Raw genomic sequence first — 25033 nt, 5'->3', positions numbered from 1 at the left:
TATTAAAAAATAAAAAATAAAATGTTTTTATATCTGACACGAGTATATTGTTGTGGCAATATACGTACATCGTAAGCAAAGTCTTTTATTTTATTTATTTATTTATAAAAAAGTTGACAAATTCTTTCCCAATATATGACACTCCTCAATTGATAATTACTATTTTTTTTTCCTACAACTTACTTGAAGCGACTCTCTAGTCTCTATAAAATTAACTCAATAATATAAATATTCATATTCAATTAATTTTCATTTTTTTAATATATCAACTTGAAATTATTATTTTTGTCTCATGGTGTAATAGGAGTTACCAAAATATAATATTAATAAAGTCAAATGTCCAAATTAAAAAATTAAACACAAAAATAATCACAATATCTTATAAAAGAGAAGTTAGGTCACAAAGGTTTCTCATCTATTTTTTTCTTCTACTTTTCATCTTTACAACATAAAATTAAAGTTTAGTGAAAATCATATATTCAAAACATGCTTTTCATTTTTCCCGCGTCAAGTAAGAGACGCCGAGATATGATAAAGAAATTACGAAAATTTGAGGAAATGACGTTGTATAAGAGTAAAAGCTGGAGTGTTCGTGATGAGGTGAAAAGCAATAAGAAGAATAATAAGATCCATATTAATAGGATCTTGATATCGATCAATATTGTTGGTAGTTCGGGGCCATTAACAATTGTGGTTAATGAGGATGATGTTGTTTGTGATGTTATTGACAAAGCTCTCAAATTTTATACACGTCAAGAAAGATTACCTGCTTTAAAATCTGATGCATCTTATTATGTTTTACACTGTTCAAATGATGATGTTTCTGATGGTAAGTTTTTATGATATGATAATTATTTTGTTAGTTAATTTTTTAATGTTTTTTAAAAAAAGATTGAATATTTTACTTTAATTTGATGTATCTACTTTCTAAAAAAAATCTGAGTGATTTTTTTGTTTGTTTTGGAATTTTCATGTTTCTTCTTGTGTTTGTAGTTGTTATTTACTGTATTTGTTTTGATGCAAATGTTTTTTCTATGTTAAATAATGTATGAGTAATCTAGTCTATTACATGTTTTTTTTCTTATAGCAATATTTTTATTTTAAGAGAGAACTTTTTTGAAGTTATTTTAAAAAACATTCACAAGCATGTTTATTGTTTTTTTTAATGATCAAATAATATATTAGAAATGGCAAAAGCCCAAAAAAATATAAAATAGTCTAATATACATTTGATATTTTCTTTTATTTATTTATATTTTATTAAAGTTTAATAATTATGTATTGACAGTATAAAATAGTTTACACAATTAATAAAAATTTATCATTTAACTGTGTCATACAATTAATTTATAATTTACCTTCTTAGTGTAAAATAGTTTTACACAATCATTTAATAAAAATTTATTATTTAACTATGTCATACAATTAATTTATAATTTAACACCTTATTTAATATACGAGGATGTGAGACTATAATTATATCTCTGTTTTCTCAATAGATGTTTAACTTATAAAACAAAATGTGATTAAGTTTACATTTAGTATTTAGTTTTTGTTAAATGTGTTTAGTCCAAATTTTGTATCAAATACATTTTAATTATTTTATTTTTGTGTTAATGTTTTCTTACAGGGAAAATAAATCTCAAAACATGTACAAACTAATATATTTTGACTTTCAAAAAAATGTTACACAATATTTTTACATAATTGTTTCCTTTCAATAAAATTGATTTTTTTAAGTATCAATTAGTTTAATAGTTAGTTAGATTCGCACAATTTAACTGTATGATTATTTTGTTTTGAAACAGCTCTAAGTCCATCTGAATCTATAGGAACTTTTAGGACAAGAAAGTTTGTGCTGTCTGAAAAGGAAGCATCATCAACAAAGACAGAAGACGCAGGATCAAAGGGAAGGAATGGTAGCTGGAAATCATTTAGTTTCAAAAAATTTAGTTTTGCACTACATTGTGCAGCAGCTATAGGTGGTGGTAGAGATTAATATTTTCTTGAGAAATACATTTTGCAAAAGTTATGAATTAAATTTTTTTTTTTGGTTTAGCCAACCAATTCCGATCCATATAATAAATTGACTAATCTTAATTCAAAGGAGTCGACTCAATGGTCAAACAAAATATTTTAAAAAGCTTATAATCTAAATAACGTTTTTAAATATAATATTATTTTATATTACGATATGTTTCTAATGCTAAATAAATTATACGGTAAGATATTGGATCGAACTCTAGTATTGTCGAAGGATAGCTTCTTGGTTCGACAGTTCGACAGAGTTAAGCATGAAGTCAAAGGATTGTTCACATGCTGGTGTCGAAGTGTGCATGCTGTAGTCGAAGATGGGTCTAGCATGCAGATGTCGAAGATGCTAGGGTTGTTAGCATGTTAAATTAGGTTTTAGTGTTTAAACCCTAATTTGTTAAGTTAGCTTGTTTATTAAGTTGGCTTGTGTAATGGGTCTTGCTGAAAAAGCCCATTAGTTAGTATGTTAGGTTTTATTATAAATAGCATACTAGTCTCTCATCATTGCTAAGCTGCAAATCCTAATTTAGGGTGAGAGAGGTTATTTGTTATTCTTGTAAACTTGTAATCTTGTTTTAAGAGAAAGTAAAAGAATAGCAGTTATAACCAATTCTTGTGTTCTTCTTCTCCTCCCTAATTCCCTATTATACTTTGTTATTGGTATCGTTTTTCACAACATATACAAATTTAAAAAACAAATGATTAAAATTGACATTTATTTATTTGAGCCCCTTATAATGAGGTCACTATTAATATATTTACTATTAATGTATTTGAGTCATATTATTTGTGTTTTTAACACACGTGTTAAAAATATAATTTTTTTTAGTTATTGAAAAATTTTAAGTTATTTTTTAATACATACTTTTAAAATTAAAAACAAAATGAGGTATAGTGAAATATTACCGGAACGACTATTTAAAATAATTTAATATTTAATATATATCTATAAAAATCAAAGTACCTAGAAAAACTAAGTATACTCTTTTGATTTCACGTTAAACCTTTTTTTATTTCAGAGATAAAAATGACTATCTAAATCCTTGCTTAAACCTCATTCACTTGACATTTAATATTGTTGACATGTCACTCTATCAATTTTTCTTACTATTTTTTATTTTATTAAATTGTCTAATTAGTTTGATTGGACTAATTACGGTTACTATAATTAATATCACTATTTCATTCAATAATTACTCTCTTTTTACCATTGCTCATTATTATGTTTAACAAAAGCTGTGTAGAATTCAAAAATCAATTTTAATTTTTTAAATGAAAATTAAAGTTCATCATCCTCAATGCATGCATATGAATTGAAAAATCACACGGAGAAAGGAAAAGTGCATGCAACAAAACAGATTAATATTACAAATGCATCTGCATCTGCATCTTCCTCACAATACAACAACAATACCTTCAACAACAACATATTAACTTCCCTTGTCTTCCATCCACTTTGTGTAGCCGAGAGAAAGAGAAGCTTGAAGAGAATTTCTCTTTCTTTCTTTCTTCTTCCATCCATTTTCTCTCTACTTTTACAGTATGAATTTTCAGTTCTTTTTCTTCTGATTTCCCTGATTGATAATTGCGATTGTGACTGCTATTACTTGATTTGTGTAACAGAGATAGAGTAGATCATGGATAACTAACGAATGATTTGTGATCTGATTAATTCTTATGGATTATTGCTTTATCTGATTATGGTCTTCTATTGGATCTGGAGCTTTGTTTCGCACAAGTTACAAAACAAAAAATTGTGACCACGGGGAATAAGCCATTGGGTGAGAGAAAACAGAGAGATGGTTACCAAAAACGCTTAAGGTTCTTCATACAAAACCGTTCTTCCATCTCAAGAACTCCTCAACGATCTTTGCAGGTTCATAATTTCCATTTTCTACTTTCAATTCGATTGTTTTGCTCTAAATGTTTAATTCAGAAAAGTTGGAAACGCTAATCTTCAAGGGGCAGTTCAAATGGCTGTAGATGCTTCTTTACTTACATGCTGACAATTTCTATGCTTCTTTACATGGATGAAAGACATGGATTGTGAGTGGTTGTTAATTAAGTAGTACCGACACTTCAAATTGAAGGTGTGTATGGTATCTTATAGTTATAACAATATAACACGGATTCATGTGATTATATTGAGTTATTTATAATTTTTCATATTATTGTGCTTGTGTTGGTGTTGCATAGTCAAAAAAATGCCACACTATAATTTGTCACCAAACTGCATCCAGGCCGAATCACGAAACATTGTTGTAGTCGACATGAATTGTTGTTTCTGTTTAGTTTTACTTAATACTTAGATAATTACACATGTTATAAGATAGATTCAAATAAACTGTATATAAGCTCTTTCAATTTCATCTTAAATTGAATCTAAATTGTTAGTGTAACACCCCATTTCTACCCAACAATTATAATGCGGAAAATATCAGAGTATTTAAAAATTTCTCGACAAACAAATGAGGCGTCACATATTAATTTAACAATAAATCACATCATCGCATTTAGCGGATACATAGCACTTTCTTTAATCAATCAAACAAATACTCAACATATAATACTTTTCAAAACAGAACAACTTCTTTCATTAGAACAAGGTGGAATCATAGTTCTCAATCTTTAAATCAATAACATCTTATTCAGCTTAGATAAAATAATAAACAACAACAATCATAAACATCATAAATCATCCCCCCGAGTGCTACGTATCAGAGCGACAACCGACTCAAACAACAACTAAATCTTCATACTCGAACACCTGCACATTACCAATATAAAGGCAACAACGAACAAGAGAAAAGAGTGAGATATCAAATCATATAAGTGAGCGCATGATAATTATATATTAGGATCCAGGCATATATAATTATCACATCACAAGTATTAATATTGCTATATACTTCATGCTTTCACTAATTCACAAATCTCACATGATTTACATCTTACAACAAGTCACCACCATTCATATTCACACACACACACACACACATATATATATATATATATATATATATATATATATATATATGTATATATATATATATGTATATATATATATATATATCATTCATTTACTTTGCAAGCTAATTCACGATACATCACAAGTATAAGTCACAATTATAGACCCAAAACATCACCGCATATAAGTCATACACTTAGTCATGAAACATCATATATAAGTCGCACATCTAGTCACAAAACATCACATATAAGTCACAGATTTAATCACCAAATATCACATATAAGTCACATAAGACATGTTCAGTTAATCGCATTCACAAGTTTGGTATCATCAAACTATTCACAAAATCATCAATTCACATTTTCACATACATCCATCATTTAACAAGTTATGGAATACAATCATGATTTAGTCACAAAAGGTCACAACTATGAATCACATAAGACACATGGAACATGACTCATGTATATGCACGTGGTACCAATCGGAGCTTAAGCCCCCGTCACCAATTGCCCAATTCAGAGGCACAAGACATAAGCCTTCGTCACTAATTTTGCCAATCCAGGCCGTCGCAGAGTATGCATATGAAATGTGACTTGACAAACAAGACATATGCAACATACTTATCACAATCACACGTCACTGCGAGGCATACGCCTACATCACTAATACCAATTATTAGAGGTAGTTCAACGTCACAAATAATCTTTCATCGTCACATAGTAACCAAATCATCACGATATCATCATGCTTCGGTATATCACGACAAACATATAACTTCAAATATTAACAAAGTCATCACAGCGTCATCATCATGTTTCGGTATATCACAACAAATAAACACATTAAGTCAATTCACATTAGTCTCATAATTCTCTATAAATTAGTCAATTTATTAACTCACTAATCTACTATCAAGTGACCAAAATTATTCACCTAATAATCTCTAATTAATCAGATATATCTCGCGTCACTACCGGTTATCTAATTTCCGGTTAAATTCTTAATATTCACGACTTTATGAGTTTTCAGGTTATACTTCCAAGTCACCAAAAACACAACTCAACCGGTTAATTTGGATACAATTCTATTCTTTACTAGTTATTCAATTCGTTCGGTTAAATTCACTACTTTCTGTCATACCATAATCCCTATGTTATTTACTAAATCCCAAAACCTGATTACGGTCAAATTCTCAAGATACCGTTATTTAGAGACAACCGAATAATTTATCTAAGTCCAAGTGTTTTCCAATTAAATAGACTAATTGAGATTAATTCAACTATTAATTAAATCAACCAATTAATAATTACACTACATTAGTTCCGATTTACTATTTCATTTTCTAATCCAAAACCATCATTTAATATAAAGAATATTCAAATCCATACAATTTCGGTCGGTTCGTAAAATAATACTATTTCAACAAAATATCACCACCACATTAACCTACTAATTAAACTTAGCTACCACGTAAATTTTCATTAAATTACGGACAACTGATTATACCGCTTAATTCAGCTATTTTGATCGAACGAGACTGTTTTGCATTTCATTAACCCTATTCTACTGTTTTACTATTGCTACTAATTCACAATTCAATTATTCCTACTGTCTAATTATGTATCATTTCATAATGGGCATTTCCATTATATATACATTAATCAGTAAGGAAACAGAACTTAACAGGGCATATGTGAGAATGGAAAAGAAACCAATTAGCATCTTACAGTAAGTAGCATAAAAGGAATACAGTAAGTAGAATAGCATAGAAGAAAAACGTGTAATATGGCCAAGTGAAGTATCACATAGCATGTTAATGAACAATTGAAATGGTGCACAACAAAGAACACACATAATGGGTGCCGATCGGCAACCCTTACACACTATGTCGTGTCGCCGCCCGTCATGGGCATACCACAAGGGGCTTGCCGCCCGTCACAAGGAGTGGCATGGTTCCAAGGCTGCCGCCCGTCATGGGGGCTTGTGCCGTCCGTCGTGGACTATTGCCGCGGTTCACATTAATTTGTGTTTTCTCACAATTTCAGACTCACGTTTTATAGCATATCGTTTCAGAATCATTCATATATTAATACGAACAGCAATTTCAAATAACAACAGTAACAGATTCAACATAGCAACTCAAATTCATTTACTCATGGTATAAATTTATAATTTCCAGCAACAATTAACATAAGCAAATGCAATAATCTATACATCCAATTCCCCATAAACAATTGTTCATGAGCCCCATTATAGGAAGAGAACCTCACCCTTACCTTATTCAATATGAAGTCTCCGATTGCACTTCCGATTGGGCACCATGGATGGAAATCTCTAAGCTTACTCCTCCTCTCCAAGACTTTTCTCTTTCTTTTCACAACTTGTTTTCTCCCAAAATGACAACACTACTATTCTATCTCTAAAACCCTAATTTAACATTCCAATTGGGCTTAACATTTAACAACTCTTCTTTATTATTCTCCACAAACCAATTTAGGCCGAATAAGATAAATAACTCAAAATAACCAATATATCACTTTAAATAATATTCCAACGATATAATAAATTCCGACTTGTAAATAATATTATTCTTAATATTATTCTTCGACCATCCGACTAGAAATCCGACTTTTACTTAATAAATCAAATAGGCTTATTAAAATAACACCGACAATCCAAATTCGATCATATTCAATATTTAAATCCTTCGATAATTTAATTAACCAATTTAATTAAATTCGGGGCGTTAAAGTTAGCACATTTGTTAGCACAATTACTGAAAATTGAACTCAAAATTTTTAGTTGTTAAAAATGTAACAATCCTATTGCTTGGATCAAGTGAAAAAGGTTCTATAAAATGTGGTTCAATTATATTTATGGCTAAAATTGTTTTAGTTAGTTAAGGCTCGACTTCTTAAATGTTACATTGTTGATAAATGTTCATGTTTTCGCAAATAAAAATCTTTACAAGATTTATAAAATGTTGAAAATAGATAAAAAGTTTCATCTCTTAATTTTCATGTTTATTAGGTGGAATTCACTCCAAAGCATTCTACCATGGCCACCGAACGAAGCAGTGCCTGTACGGTGTCGGTGAGATAATCCAGAATATCAATAGGTTGATGAAGCTGAGACAATAACAAATATTGAGTGTAAGGATATTGGTGATATTTCAAGTTCTGATTGATGCTAGATTTGATTTCTATTATCCAAATGAAACGCCTTGATTTTGAAACAAAAGGTCTTGATTCTTGATTTATTTCCCAAAAGGTAGAGTTTGAAACCCTTACTGATGAAGCCAATTTGAAGTGCGATATATATTTTCAAGTTGAAAATTTCATTAGGGTGGGTGGCTAGATTTTGATGAGAAACTGTGTACCACCTTTTATCTGTTAGTTTAGTTTGATGCATTGTTAACTTTATGATAGAATTTTGAAGTTATCTATCACATATAAGAGTTTATCTTAGGTTTTTTTAATGGAGTTTAATCTTTCTCACGTTATTCTTTTTAGAAAATAATTTTATATTTTATAGTTTTCTTAAGTGGATGTACTATCGTTCATGGTGATACTATCTTTATCAAGGTATTATTTATTTTTTAATTAATGTCTCATTTTCTATGATTGCAACAATCTTCTTTACACGACATTGATGCACAACCATTTCAATTTGTATATAATATGCAGAGGTATAACGATGCAGTTCTGCTGGCACAATGGATAATTTACTAACATATATATATATATATATATATATATATATATATATATATATATATATATATATATATATATATATATATATATATATAAATACAATTGGAATGTCAAGAAATTGATTTCAAGAAGTTAAGAAGTCAAGAAAATGCTTCGAGTGCTGCATTGAGAATACATGTGTGATGGTTTTTAAGTTTTCTGAAGGTTGGAGCTTTATTTTTTAAAACGTGCCTCTCTATTATTAGAGATTTAATCATATAAGTTTTCATCTAAGTTTTTCATTTAACTTATTGTATTTTATACACTATTTATGTTATACTAATAATGGGATGTGATTATAATCTGCTTGAGTTTTTTCCATGTGCGTAAACTATAACAGGTTTGTCTAGATTTGCTTGAACCAAAAATCTTAGCATACCTTGATAATAAGATGTCATTACATTTCAAATAGAGAAAATGATGTAGGATCAATTTATCATCTCCTGCCATGTTACTTATGGACTTCCATTATTTCAATTCTTTTTTGTTATGTTTTTTGTCGATTAGTTTTCAGTTGCATATTTGAATTTAGTATAAATTGTTTCTAAATATGAAGTGTCTAATGGCTCAATACATAAACAGTCTTAACAATTTATTATTAGAGCAGTTAGACAATGATAGTTTTTAAAGAAACTGGTTTTAGTTTGATGGCAATTAATCTCTGAACAATCACAATGTGAAAACAATTTTTAGATGATAGTACTTTTGTTGGAATAAGGAAATTTATTTGGATTTTCTTTGGTCTCCTGTGAAAGATTGTTGGAAGTGAAATAAAGCTTTATGAGCAAGGTTTAAAAAAAGGACATTTATTCACAAACTGAAATGAATTGTTTTTAAAATAAAGAAGCTAGGGTTCCTACTTACTTATATCAGTAATTTTTTTATGTGATGAACCTTCATTTGATTTTCCCTTTGCTCAATAAACCTTTATTTTGATGTCCAACTACTTAGTTGAACACTCTTACAAGTTTTTGGAGCTAATGTTATTAAAGTATGAAGAATATTTTTTCTGCAAACTTTTATGGCATTTCTTAACAGAGTTAAGAAATTGACAAATTTCTTATTGTTAAAGTGTGATTGACAAGCAGCTACATTTTATTCATAGATTGGTTATTATAGTTAGCAAGTGAATGTTGTGATAGGATTAGGTTGTATTAGAATGCTTTTTTTTAATCACAAGTCTCCAAGCTGACTCATTTTGTGTAAGAGATCCATGTTGTTGGCCAGAACAAGCAAACTTCAGAGTGAAGTTTTGAAGGTTTCATGATATTGTTGGTACCAAAATAATGGCAGAACTTGATTGCAAAGCTTGAAATGGTTGTCCAGAATTGATCGCTTCGTGAAACCAGTTGTCTAACATGGCTACCATTGTATTGATTGGAAGATGTACTCAATCATTATCTATTGCTTTGATGTGTTGGATGCTATGTGTTTGGATTAGATAGTATTTATTTACCTTTTGCACAAATTCAATTTAACAGTATATATATAATAATTTTTTACTCCAATCCGTTATATATATATATATATATATATATATATATATATATATATATATATATATATATATATATATATATATTCAACGAATTTGAGTAACAATTTTTTTTATACACAATATAAGTGAATACAAAAATAATTTAATGTGAAAAAATAGTTACATTACATTACTATTAATGATAAATATAATAAGATATAATTATTTGCTCTTGCGTATATTTTACTTTGAACATCAAACATGATATATTGATAAACTAGTAGCAACTTCTCTTCTTCCTTTTTTTTTTCAACCCAAAATACACATTTAAAAAATACAATACTCAAGTTTTTTATCTCCAAGATTTATAATGTTGTTACCGAAAAATTATGATCATGATGTCATGCTTATTGGACAATAATAGACCTAAAGAGATAAATTGCAATCACCTAGATAGAATAGAATAGGACAAAATTGTGTTATGATGAACCAAATAATTATTTTACTTTGGCACATGTACTACTTTTTAAGATATTACTGTGTATTGTTAATACAAATATTTTATAAACGGAAAAAATGTATTTTTCAATTTAACAACGGTATATTGTTCATTGTAATGAATGTTCTTGCAGACATAGATCTATGGATAGATGTAAATGTATTTATGAGATACCAGTTGTAGGCTATTCATTTTAATGTTCATCTTTTAAATATTTCTTTTACTATTGTTTTATATAATTGAAGTTAGAGAATCGGCTTTATGGTTTATTGTAACTACAAATCAGTGCTTCAAAGTTGGTGCCTATTATTAGTCTATATTTGAAACTATATGAATATTTATGGACTGCAAAACAAATTTCAGAACTAACAAATGAAATATCACAACGTGTAATATGATTCCACACGGAACTCATGCGATAGCACGGGTATCTTACTAGTTGTTATTTAAATATTAAGCAATGTTAATTCTTTTCGGGTTAAATGTAGGTCATCCTCTGTAATGTTAGCGAGATTCAGTTTACACAAAAATTTAATTTAATTTTATATAAAAAATATTGAAAAAACATGAAAAATGGTTCACATGAGTTTTGACCCAAGGACCAAGATTTACTCTTGTAGAGACATTTTACCACTAGGCCAACTGTTTCAACTTCAGCTTGTCTATATTCATTTCCTTTTAATGAAACTACTCAAATCTTTTCTTACAAAAAAATTTCTTAAATGAACATCATCAATTTTAAAATAATTATTCCATTGTTGCCCACCATTGAACTGTGAACAACACCATCGAAATAATTATCCCTTAAACTCAAAACCTCTAAATCTTTCGATCCTTCAAAATCAAGTAAAGGACCATTAAAATTAATAAATGCAACCAAACCTCAGTCAAATAAGTCATATTTTACAAAATCTCAACGGACCCACTAAGCTTAACATCACTCTTGTGAACATTCAACCACAAGGACTCAACCAATAAACCAGAAAAAAACTTTGGCATTATTAACAGAAAAAACAAGAACTTACCCTTTATATTAAAATTGTTAGTAGAAAAATCCTGAAGTAATTATGGGATTTGGCTCCATTGATGAAGTTATTGTTGTAGAAGAGTTTGTTGGGAGGATGATGGGAGAGTTGACATGTAAAATTTATAAGATGACATTATACAATGGGAGTAAAGTTACACAAATTACAAGTGACCGAGTGGTAGAAATTGTGCATTATGTTATAAAGGTTCTTGTGTTCGAGCTACAACTATTGCAAAATGTTATTATTTTTGTTTTTTTTTTGAAATAGTAATGGTTAAAAATATTTTAGATTTTTTATTTTTGTATGAAACAATTTGACTAGTTTCATGAAAAGGAAATTAATATTGACAAGCTGAAGCAATTAGCCTAGTGGTAAGGCGCTTTTGCCAAAGGAATACTATGTGTTGGAATAAAATTGGTTTGTACCATATCTCTAAGATTTTGATGATAACAAAGTATTTGAAAAACAATTGGTTATACTGATATATTCTCAAGTGTGCAAGACCATAGACTAAAATTTCTGATATAAACTTTGCACTGATTGTCGCGGGGGAAAATCCTCGTTTTGTGGGATGAGACACCTGATGCCTTCTTTGGGCTCGAGTGCTCAAGAAAAAGATTTTTCTTTGTTTTTGTCACGACCAAACTTTTTATTATTTCCAAAGTAGGAAAAGGAAAAAAGCTGCAATAACCTTAAAAATGGGGGAGAGATTCCGGGTAAGAGGGTTGGTTATACGAAGGGAAGGTATTAGCACCCAACGTATCTATAGTACTCTATAGGCTTCTTTGTTATGTTTTTCATTCCATGTTATTGTGGAGGTTCTATTGTGAAATAGGTGGGAAACTAAAGTGTTTGTTTGATTATGCTCGCAAAGATCACCGCAATCCTCTGCATACATATCCCTTAGAGGGAATCAGAGCATCTGTAGCTCGGGGTCTACGGGTGCTAAGGTTTGAGTGGTTTGAGGGAGAAGTTTTGCTTGCCAAGGATACGACCTTGTGCCTACGTATTCTCAAAGGAATGTTGAGAAAGTCAGAGCAATCGTAGTTCCCACTTATGCTAGTGGAAGCAAAGGATAAGAGACAAATGTCATCTAAATGTTCAATGTATCTAATCTATATCATCACATACATCTGTTTGATTTTGTTTGAAATCTTTTCATTATAAGCCCTGGGCTGTGCCACTTATGGTGCTTAGAATGATAAAGATGTTTTTTTGTTTAGCCAGCCTTGTGGCAAAAACAAGTTTGATTAGCCAGCCTTGTGGCAAAAACTTTTGATAAGTCAGCCTTGTGACAAAAAGTTTTGATTAATCAGCCAGCCTTGTGGCAAAAGTTTCGACGAAGCCAACCTTGTGGCAAAAACTTTGATTAATCAGCCAGCCTGGTGGCAAAAGGTTTGATTGATTAGCCAGCCTTGTGGCAAAAAAAGAAATTTGATTGATTGATTGTTTGTGATGATATATATGAGATACTCCTATCATAGAGATGATAAATGTCCAATCTCCTAGGTTTTTTTTGTTTTGGATATTGGGGATGCTTATAAGAAGCCCGTGGGTCCTTGTACGAAGCCCAAGAGGAGGTTATCCGAGGGTCCTTGCATTGTAAGTCCAAGAGGAGGCTATGGGAGGGACAATCGAGGGTCCTTGCATTGTAAGCCCAAGAGGAGGCTATGGGAGGGACAAGTCGTTTGTACGAAGCCCAAGAGGAGGCATGGTATAGTTGGTTTGAGCTCTTAGAGCGATTTCACCGGGAAACCATACTCTATGTCCTAACCTAAACTAGGGAGATTCTTTGCACGAAGCCCAATATGAGGCTATGGGGAACCAAGTGTTGTACTAAGTTGAACAAGTATATATAACACGATCACAAATATGAACAAGTACGAAGAAATATGAACAAGTACATGAACAAATATGAACAAGTATGAACAGTTATATATGACAAGGTGTGTGTATACAATGGAGTTTATGAAGGAAATATACCTGTAAGGATGATCCGTTTGTATATACGGGGCTCGGGACTTATACTCGGGGAGAGGCCCATTGAGTTTATTCAGAAGTTATGTAAACAGGTATTTACAAGGGGCTTGGGACTTATACATACATGGAGGCCCATGGTATTTTTGGGAAGATTTAAAGAAAACCTTCATTTTTGATTTGTTATTCGAGGTTAAAAATCAAATTGATCGAGGTATGTACAAAAAGGTGTATGTACAATGAAATACCTAATTTCATGTAAGGGAATGGGACTTATACCTATGTGGAGGCCCATGTTTTATTTTATAAAACATGGTTGATTGTTTTGTTAAGAAACGCGAGGTTTCGTCGTTTTGAAACTGTTTGAAAGTTTTGAAAGAAGTTTTCTGTTTTGAAAAACTGTACAAAGAAAAAGGAATGAGACTTATACTCTCTAATATTCGAGAGGCCCAGGTTTTGAAAATCAATTGATCAATCCAAAAAGATTTGATCAAGAGTTTTTTTGAAAAGAAAACCAAAAAGAAATGGTTTATTGTTTTGAAAAACTTTGATCGTTTGTTTTAAAACAGTTTGAATTTTGACAAAAGTCAACTTAATTAAGATAAAAACAAATTTTATGCTTAATTAAGACCTAAGTGATTAGGGTTTGATCACAAAAATAATTACAAGTGATTAAGTTTGAAAATCAAATGAAAAACAATATTTAAAGTATTAAAAAACACTTAAAAACATGTCATTTTAAACTTAATAAAAACACATCAAATAAATATTTTTTTTGTGATTTTTTTGAATATTCATAAAATATATGTGTTAAATAAGAAGTGTACAAAAAATGAAGTAAAAATGAATTAATTTGATTGGTTAATTAATTAATTAAAGTTGTGTGAAGAAAAAGAAAGAAAAATAGTGATAAAAAAAAGGGTTTGGTCTCACAAGGGTTTGAACCCACGACCTGGAGGTTAATAACCAAAACACTTGCCAACTGAGCTGCGCGCGCAGCTTGTAAGTAACACGCTTCCATTTAGTTATATTTAAAAACTAACATTTGAAATTTCAGAACAGAAAATGGCGCCAAGAACACCATCCCCATTTGATTTTGAAAATTCTTAAAACTGAATTGTTTGGATCAAGTGAATAGCCTATCTTGCTCGATTTTTCACAAGGAACATGATGGTACCATTTAATTTCATTTATTTTAACTCTAGGGCTATCAATTTTATGATGAACACGAAGAACCCTAATTCTATGATTCAATCTGAAATCGTGTATGTGCAAGTTATGATGCAATTGATTGAGGGTTAATGATCCATATGTATGCAGAAACATGATGGTAAACCAGTTTTTCATTTATGATGCATGAATGATAGAGTTTGAAGTTCAAGAGAGCTTACCTTAAAAATGCCAAAACTGAGAATCGAATTCTGCAAATGAGAGGTTCCAGATGTTGTTTCTTGATCTGGACAGCTTCAATGGACCTTATGGAACATATCTGGATGATTGGAATGAACTGAAAATCTTTGGATCAATTGGTGATACCCAATCTGCAGTAGGGCTCAAGTGAGGATCAAGCTTGGTGATTTTGGAGTTACAGGTCAGGGATGATGATTGGGATAGTTCATATATGGTATATGGGATGTGTTTGGATGATTAACTTGGACAGAAATGAGCTAGAATGAAAATTGGCATGATAAGGCTAGTGTTATGCATATTTGGGAAGTGAGGTAGTGATTCTGAGATTTAAGTGTTTTTGGGGTGTGTGAGTGGATCAAACAACTTCCATATGATGTTTAGGAAGTGTTAGAAGCAACACTTTGCTCAGAAATTGCAAGAGATGGAAATTGCAATTCTTCCTCTTTGAAACTCATGAAACTTGCAACTTAAGAAAGAAGAGAGAAAACCTATGATTATGAGGTTTTGGTGTGATTTTGAATGAAGTTTGGACCTCTATTTATAGGGCAAGGATTCTGAATGCAAAGCTTTGCAAGTTGATCAAAGAATGGTGATTTGGCATTTGGAGATAAAATGGAATCTTTACATTAAATGCAAATGGTTAAAAGTGACTTAACCATAGTTAATCTTCCAAGCTTCTTATCCTCTTCCATTCTGATCTTCAAATCATAAAATATCTCCCAATTATTGCATTGATGCATCATTACTTGCATTATATGTCATATAGTGTTGAAACATAGTGAAAATGGTTTGAAATTTCAAGTGAAAATGATCACTAAATGCATAATTCAAAACCATAGCTATGCTCCATATTTTTTCATGCTCTTGGAAATTTTGGAAAGCTCATGTTATGTACTTCAAAACCCTAGTTGAAAGTTTCTTCAAGACCTTTAAGGAAATGGGTGAAAAAGAGCCATGAACTTTGAAGAAAGTGAGATTTTAAGTGTATTTTTCAAAAGATACCAACTTTGAAGCTCCATATCTCTTAAATGGTTGATCTTTTGGAAAATCATTTTATGTGACAAAGTTGTTCATTGGATCAAAATCTACAACTTTCATGTTGGAAGTTTTTTTCAGTTTGTAGGTGAAATTTTGAGTTATTCCCTTCCAAAGTTTGGAAAAAACCATTGAAAAAACACTTGGAAAATTTTCTAAGTATGAAAGTCAAACTTTTGACTTTTTGATTCTTGATTGATTTTCCTTGATCAAATGACTTCATATATCATATATTGATGATTTGAAACTTCAAAAGTCATGGTTGACCAAAATTTCAAAAAGTCAATGGTGATCTTGTATAGTTGACTTTTTCAAACGAATCGCGTTTCTGGAGATTTCAAATGAACCAAGATATCCTCGCCAAATGAATGGTATGAATGGATCATGTTGAGTTATTGGAGGACCTTGAGCCATGTTTTAAGTTGTGGCACCATGTTCTGATTAAAAAGTCAGTTGTTCAGGTGTATTAGGTCAAAAACCCTAATTGTCGACCTGATGAAATTGATGACTGTGGATCTTGAATTGAGATACAGTTTCCATTGGATATTGTCATAGGGATTATTTTAAGATGATTAAAACCTTTGAGTGATCCCCTGGAGCTTTTTAGGGTTTCCCAAATGTGATCTCTGATTTCAGTCCCTGATAGTTCAAAAACCCTAATCTGATGATTTAAAATTTCACTGTTGATCAGTCCATGTGTAGGGGATGTCTTGAGCCAATAGATTAGGTCAAAATGATGTGCTTGGGGTCTTGAGGTCATGTCCCAAGTCATTAGGTCAAATCCTGAGCAAACGTCAGGGGTGTGCTATCTTCAGCCAAAACCCTAATTTGGTTGATTCAAAGTCTCTGAGCTTGTTGAAATGAATCTTTGAGGACCAAATGTTGATTGTTGATGAAGATGGTTCATTTGAGATGAAGGGAGAACAAAACCCTAATTGATTGTTACTTGTACTGACGAGTGACTTCTTGTTTAAACCCTGCTGAGCACAAGTAGCAAACACAAGCTATGCAATTTGTTAGTGATGCAAATGATGCATATGCAGATGATATGAGGTGGTATCTTAGGTCAAAAATTGGGGTATGACACTGATACTGATAATGAACATTTAAAGAGAAGCTAAAAGACCCAAAGTTTGAAGAATCAGAACCTAAGAACTAGACTCTGAAGACTCAGACTCTGAAGGAGGTCAACTTGTGAAGACCAAACTTTGAATAAAGTCAACCTATGATGATCCAAACTCTGAAGGATTAGAACCTGAGATCCAAACTCTAAAGACTCTGACTCTAAAGCAGGTCAATGCAAGGATCAAGAAGACTCTGATAAGTCACTATCAAATTCATAGATCATTTTGTCTTTTTCTGATCACGTGCAGATGCAAACAAAACTCCGCACAGACTGTTGGGATGTAACCGATAATTTCTCTTGTGGCAAAGGGAATTCAAATATATCTTTAATAACATTAACCATATCAAGAAAAATTCCAATGTCTATGATCAAGCTTCTCTAAGACTCACTTGTGCAAGCTCTTTTCTTTAATGACTATTTTCTGCCTCTCTATATAAGGAGCTGAAGACTTGAAGAAAAATAACAAATTCTTGACAACCAAAGAGTTGTTACTTTGTCAAATCAAAAGCACAAGTTTAACTTGTTAGAACAAGATTTGTTCTGATCAATATTCTTAGTTTTGATGATAACAAGGATATGAATTTTGTGTGAGATAATGTGGTACTCTAATACATTGCAATTTCCCTTTCAGGAAATATATAAAGAGTATGCACAAATCAGCGCTCAGAAGCTTTGTCTCAGAAGGTTCAGCATGCAACATCAGAACATGGTCTGGCAAGACATCAGAAGATGGTCAAGGCAGAATCAGAACATGGGTCTATGGAAGCATCAGAAGAACTTGAGATCAGAAGCAGAAGCACTGAAGTTCTCATGGTATCACGCTCAGAAGCACTTCAAGGTCAGAAGACAAGAAGATGTTATGCACCAAGCTGTTTGACTCTGATGATATTCAAACGTTGTATACACAAACATCAGATCAGAAGAAAGTACAGGTGGCAGGCTACGCTGACTGACAAAAGGAACGTTGGAAGCTATTAAAGGCAACGTCAGTAGACACGGCGTGAACAAGGCTCGAGGTAGTTGACAAAAGCGTGAAACATTAAATGCAATGCTGTACGGAATACGCAAAGCATTAAATGCTCCCAACGGTCATCTTCTCAAACGCCTATATAAATGAAGTTCTGATGAGAAGCAAGGTTACTAACTCTAAACGATTTTGAAAGAACTTATTCTGAAAAACTTGCTGAAACGCTGTTCAACTCAAAGCTCAGAAACTTCATCTTCATCAAAGCTCACTACATTGCTGTTGTAATATTTTAGTGAGATTAAGCTTAAACGTTAAGAGAAATATCACTGTTGTGATTATAGCTTTTCAGAAGCAATTGTAATACTCTTAGAATTGATTACATTAATTTGTAAGTAACTAGAGTGATCAAGTGTTGATCAGGATACTCTAGGAAGTCTTAGCTTGTGTCTAAGCAGTTGTAATTAGAGTGATCACGTGGTGGTCAGGATACTCTAAGAAAGTCTTAGCTTGTGTCTAAGCATTTGTTCCTGGAGTGATCAGGTTGTGATCAGGATACTCTAGAAGACTTAGTCGTGGACTAAGTGGAAAACCATTGTAATCTGTTGCGATTAGTGGATTAAATCCTCAGGTGAGGTAAATCACTCCGTGGGGGTGGACTGGAGTAGTTTAGTTAACAACGAACCAGGATAAAAATAACTGAGCAAATTGTTTTTATCGTTCAAGTTTTTAGACTACACTTATTCAAACCCCCCCTTTCTAAGTGTTTTTCTATCCTTCAATTGGTATCAGAGCGTCGGTTCTAAGGTGCAAGCACTTAACCGTGTTTAGAAAAGATTCAGGAAGAGAAAAACGCTTCAGTAAAAGATGGATAGTGAAGTTCAAACAAATCCAACTGCATCTACATCTGGCTCTGCTGAGCAATACAATGGTAGCAATGGTTATACTAGACCACCATTATTTGATGGTGAAAATTTTGAATACTGGAAAGATAAACTGGAAAGTTACTTTCTTGGTCTAGATGGTGAACTATGGGATCTTCTGATGGATGGTTACAAACATCCAGTGAAAGCTAGTGGCGTAAGGCTTACAAGGCAAGAAATGGATGATGATCAGAAGAAGCTTTTCAAGAATCATCATAAATGTAGGACTGTTTTGCTGAATGCTATCTCTCATGCTGAGTATGAGAAGATATCTAACAGGGAAACTGCCCATGATATATATGAGTCATTAAAAATGACCCATGAGGGAAATGCTCAAGTCAAGGAGACTAAAGCTCTTGCTCTAATTCAGAAATATGAAGCCTTCAAGATGGAGGATGATGAAGATATTGAGAAGATGTTCTCAAGATTTCAAACTCTAACTGCTGGATTGAGAGCTCTGGGTAAAGGCTACACCAAGGCTGATCATGTAAAGAAGATCATCAGAAGCTTACCCAGAAGATGGGGTCCAATGGTGACTGCATTCAAGATTGCCAAGAATCTGAATGAAGTTTCGTTGGAAGAGCTTATTAGTTCCTTAAGAAGCCATGAAATAGAGCTGGATGCAAACGAGCCTCAGAAGAAAGGTAAGTCTATTGCGTTAAAATCAAATGTTAAAAAATGTACTAACGCTTTTTAGGCTAGAGAAGAAGATCCTGAAGAATCAGAATCTGAAGAAGAAGATGAACTGTCCATGATCTCCAGAAGGGTAAACCAACTCTGGAAGAGCAAGCAAAGGAAGTTCAGAGGCTTCAGAAGTTCAAAGAGATTTGAACGAGGAGAATCTTCTGGTGACAGAAGATCTGACAAGAAGAAGGCTGTCTGCTATGAGTGCAATGAGCCTGGACATTACAAGAACGAGTGTCCAAAACTTCAGAAGGAGAATCCCAAGAAGAAGTTTCATAAGAAGAAAGGTCTTATGGCAACATGGGATGATTCTGAATCAGAATCAGAATCAGACTCTGAAGGAGAGCAAGCCAACTTTGCGCTGATGGCTACAGAAGATGATGGATCAGAATCTACATCAGAATCAGATTCTGAAGAGGTATTTTCTGAACTATCTAGAGAAGAGTTAGTTTCCAGTTTAACAGAACTTCTGGAACTCAAGGCTCATCTTAGTATCAAATACAAAAAGCTGAAAAAGCAGTTTGAATTTGAAACTAAGAAGCTGGAATTGGAAAATTCTGAACTGAAGGAAAAAGTTTTAAATCTATCCAAAGATAGTGGATCTCCTTCTGAAACAGAAAAATCCATTCCTAGCATGAATCATATTCTGAAAGAATATGACTCGAGCTTCAGAAAGTTCTTATCTAGAAGTATTGGCAGAAGTCATCTTGCTTCTATGATATATGCTGTGTCAGGAAACAAAAGAGCTGGCATTGGTTATGAGGGTGAAATCCCATACAAGCTTGAATCTGTGGATGATATGAAAATATCATACAAGCCTCTGTATAACCAATTTAAATTTGGCCACTCCCATGATATTAGGCACACATCACATGCTCAAAGCTTTCACATAACACACACCAAGAAGCATGTGACAAAACCTAAGAAATATCATGGAACTCAGAACATAAACTATCATTCTGTTCCTCCTATTTCATATAATGCTAAACCCAAGTTCAATCAGAACTTGAGGAAAACTAACAAGAAAGGACCCAAGAAGATGTGGGTACCTAAGGAAAAGATTATTCCTATTGCAGATATCCTTGGCTGCAAAGAAGGAAAAGCACAACATGTCATGGTACCTGGACTCTGGATGCTCGCGACACATGACAGGAAGAAGGTCTATGTTCCAAGACCTGGTGCTTAAATCTGCTGGAGAAGTGAAGTTTGGAGGAGATCAGAAGGGCAAAATTATTGGCTCAGGAACTATAAAGTCTGGTAACTCTCCTTCTATTTCTAATGTTCTTCTAGTAGATGGATTAGCTCATAACTTATTGTCCATAAGTCAAAAAGTGACAATGGTTATGACATGATCTTTAATCAAAAGTCTTGCAAGGCTGTAAGTCAGAAGGATGGCTCAATCCTATTTACAGGCAAGAGAAAAAACAACATTTATAAGACAGATCTTCAGGATCTTAAGAATCAGAAGGTGACTTGTCTTATGTCTGTTTCTGAAGAGCAATGGGTCTGGCATAGGAGATTAGGACATGCTAGTTTGAGAAAGATTTCTCAGATTAACAAACTAAATCTTGTCAGAGGACTCCCTAATCTGAAATACAAATCAGATGCTCTTTGTGAAGCATGTCAGAAGGGCAAGTTCTCCAAACCTGCATTCAAGTCTAAGAATGTTGTTTCTTCCTCAAGGCCGTTAGAACTCTTGCACATTGATCTGTTTGGCCCAGTCAAAACAGCATCTGTCAGAGGGAAGAAATATGGATTAGTCATCGTTGATGATTATAGCCGCTGGACATGGGTAAAGTTCTTAAAACACAAGGATGAGTCTCATTCAGTGTTCTTTGAATTCTGCACTCAGATCCAATCTGAGAAAGAGTGCAAAATCATAAAGGTCAGAAGTGATCATGGTGGCGAATTTGCGAACAGATTCTTTGAGGAGTTCTTCAAAGAAAATGGTATTGCCCATGATTTCTCTTGTCCTAGAACTCCACAGCAAAATGGAGTTGTAGAGCGAAAGAATAGGACTCTACAAGAAATGGCCAGAACCATGATCAATGAAACCAATATGGCTAAGCATTTCTGGGCAGAAGCAATAAACACTGCGTGTTATATTCAGAATAGAATCTCTATCAGACCTATTCTAAATAAGACTCCTTATGAATTGTGGAAGAACAGAAAGCCCAACATTTCATATTTTCATCCTTTTGGATGTGTATGTTTTATTCTGAATACTAAAGATCATCTTGGTAAGTTTGATTCTAAGGCACAAAAATGTTTCCTTCTTGGATATTCTGAACGCTCTAAAGGCTACAGAGTATACAATATTGAAACATTGATTGTAGAAGAATCAATCAATATCAAGTTTGATGATAAGCTTGGTCTTGAAAAGCCAAAGCAGTTTGAGAATTTTGCAGATATTGATATTGATATCTCAGAAGTTGAAGAACCAAGAAGAAAAGTTTCAGAAGTTGAAAACCTAAGCAGCAAAGAATCAGAAGATCAGGTTGCTGCATCCTTGGAAAATCTGATAATTTCTGAAGAACCAACTATCAGAAGATCATCTAGACTCACATCTGCTCACTCAGAAGATGTCATTATTGGAAAGAAACATGATCCTATCAGAACAAGAGCATTCCTCAAGAACAATGTTGAATGTCAATTAGGTCTGGTTTCTCTGATCGAGCCAACTTCTGTTGATCAAGCTCTAGAAGATACAGACTGGATAATTGCCATGCAAGAAGAGTTAAATCAGTTTACAAGGAATGATGTTTGGGATCTTGTTCCAAGACCTAAAGGATTCAATATTATAGGAACAAAATGGGTTTTCAGAAACAAGCTGAGTGAGAAAGGTGAAGTGGTAAGAAACAAAGCCAGACTGGTGGCTCAGGGTCATAGTCAGCAAGAAGGGATTGACTATACAGAAACCTTTGCACCAGTGGCCAGGTTAGAATCTATTCGTCTATTAATTTCTTTTGCCACTCAACACAACATCACTCTTTATCAGATGGATGTTAAGAGTGCCTTCTTAAATGGTTACATAGATGAAGAAGTTTATGTCCATCAACCTCCTAGTTTTGAAGACTCCATGTCTCCAAATCATGTTTTTAAATTAAAGAAATCATTATACGGATTGAAACAAGCTCCTAGAGCTTGGTATGAACGTTTGAGTTCTTTCCTTCTGGAAAATGGTTTCACTAGAGGAAAAGTGGACACTACTCTCTTCTGTAAAACATTTAAAAAGGATATTTTAATTTGTCAAATATATGTTGATGATATTATCTTTGGAACATCTAATGCTACACTTGGAAAGGAGTTTGCTGAGTCTATGCAGGCTGAGTTTGAGATGAGCATGATGGGTGAACTTAAGTATTTCCTTGGGATTCAAATCAATCAAACATCAGAAGGAACGTATGTTCATCAAACCAAGTATGTAAAAGAACTTCTGAAGAAGTTTAATCTTTCTGACTGCAAAGAAGCCAAAACTCCTATGCATCCAACATGTGTCCTAGGTAAGGATGAGGTAAGTAAGAAGGTAGATCAGAAGTTGTACAGAGGTATGATTGGATCTCTTCTATATTTAACTGCTTCTAGACCTGACATTCTGTTCAGTGTTTGTTTGTGTGCTAGATTCCAATCAGATCCTAGAGAATCTCACTTAACTACTGTTAAGAGAATTCTAAGGTATTTGAAAGGTACTACTAATGTTGGTTTAGTCTACAGAATATCTGAAGAATACAACCTAGTAGGATTCTATGATGCTGACTACGCTGGAGATAGAATTGAAAGGAAGAGCACTTCTGGAAGTTGTCAATTTATTGGAAGTCATTTGATCTCATGGTACAACAAGAAGCAAGCTACAATTGCCCTCTCAACAACAGAAGTAGAATATGTTGCTGCTGCTGGTTGTAGCATACAAATGCTCTGGATGAGAAGTCAGCTAGAAGATTATCAGATATATGAGAGTAACATTCCTATTTTCTGTGATAATACTTTTGCTATATGTTTATCTAAGAATCCTATCTTACATTCAAAAGCTAAACATATTGAGATTAAACATCATTTCATAAGGGACTATGTTCAGAAGGGTGTTATATCTTTAAACTTTGTGGATACAGACCATCAATGGGCTGATATATTTACAAAACCCCTTGCTGAAGATAGGTTTAAGTTCATTCTGAAGAATATCAGTATGGATTTATGCCCAGAATGAGAAGATGAGAAGATCTTATGTATGAGTATCTTCTGAAATGAGATTGGATTAGTTTTTTATAAGAAGTTCTGATTGTAATCAATTAGAAGTAGTGACTCGTTTATTACTAACGTTTCATTGTCTAAGTTGATTCAGAATATCTTTTAAAGTAAAACAGCTGTATCTAGCTTTCCAGATAGTAACACGTGTCTACCCTATATGGACAAACGTGTGTGCAGTTGAGGAGGCGCCTTTCCTAGGTAACTATTCTATCACTTCATTTGTCATAGTTTCTCTCTCCTCGTGTCACGTAACATTAAATGCCATTCATCATGTCAGTTTATTTTTTTTATTCTTCAAACGTTTCAGTTTTCCCTCTTTCATTTCCCTCTTTGAGTTCAGTTTTTCAACGTTCACCATCTTTCTCTGTCTTTCTGCATTTCTGCATAAACCCTAGTTTACTCATCTTCAACCTAGCATTCATCATGAACCCATCTTCTGTAACTCTGTTTGGTTAATCAATGAAAAGCTTTTTCTGCATAACTCTTGTACTTCTGCTTATTTTATCAATGACTATTTGGTTCTCTTTCCATTTATCCTGTGGTTACATCTGAATCTTTTACATTCTTTTTGATGTTATGACAAAAAGGGGGAGAAATAGTGATAAATGATTTGATTTATATTAGCAGTTGTTGGGAAGAAAGTCCCCACATTACTAACAGAAGCTGCAAGCTTCATATGTTTCTAAGTTGTGTTGTTGCAGGAATTGAAGATTCAAGATCAATAAGCAACAAGATGAATCAAGTTCTTGGATTCTTGAAGCAAGTTGTGTGCTATGAAGCTTCAGAATCAGAAGCAAGAAGGAAGAATGTTCAGATATTCTGATGATAGAATATGTTCTGATACATTCTATATGGCTTATATGGCTCTGATACATATTATGTGTTCTGAAACATATTTTATG

At 32.7% G+C, this 25033-nt stretch overlaps 1 protein-coding gene across 1 annotated transcript; it reads left to right on the top strand.

The window, feature by feature from the left end:
* The first annotated feature begins 558 nt into the window (after positions 1-558).
* On the top strand, positions 559-1999 carry LOC131619425 (uncharacterized). The gene is made up of 2 exons (XM_058890520.1): positions 559-829; positions 1809-1999. The coding sequence occupies exons 1-2, from the start codon at positions 559-561 to the stop codon at positions 1997-1999; spliced, it is 462 nt and encodes a 153-aa protein (XP_058746503.1).
* Positions 2000-25033: the final 23034 nt, after the last annotated feature.

This window comes from Vicia villosa, linkage group LG7 (genome assembly GCF_029867415.1).
Source record: "Vicia villosa cultivar HV-30 ecotype Madison, WI linkage group LG7, Vvil1.0, whole genome shotgun sequence".
Taxonomy (NCBI): Eukaryota; Viridiplantae; Streptophyta; class Magnoliopsida; order Fabales; family Fabaceae; genus Vicia; species Vicia villosa.
Note: the sequence above shows the minus strand (reverse complement) of the source record. Positions and strands in the feature narration are given on the sequence as shown.

Excerpts from the sequence above, each read along its gene's own strand:
- LOC131619425 (XM_058890520.1), top strand. The coding sequence starts at position 559 with ATGACGTTGTATAAGAGTAAAAGCTGGAGTGTTCGTGATGAGGTGAAA. Across the intron at positions 830-1,808 it reads AAATGATGATGTTTCTGATG|CTCTAAGTCCATCTGAATCT; the intron begins GTAAGTTTTTAT and ends GTTTTGAAACAG.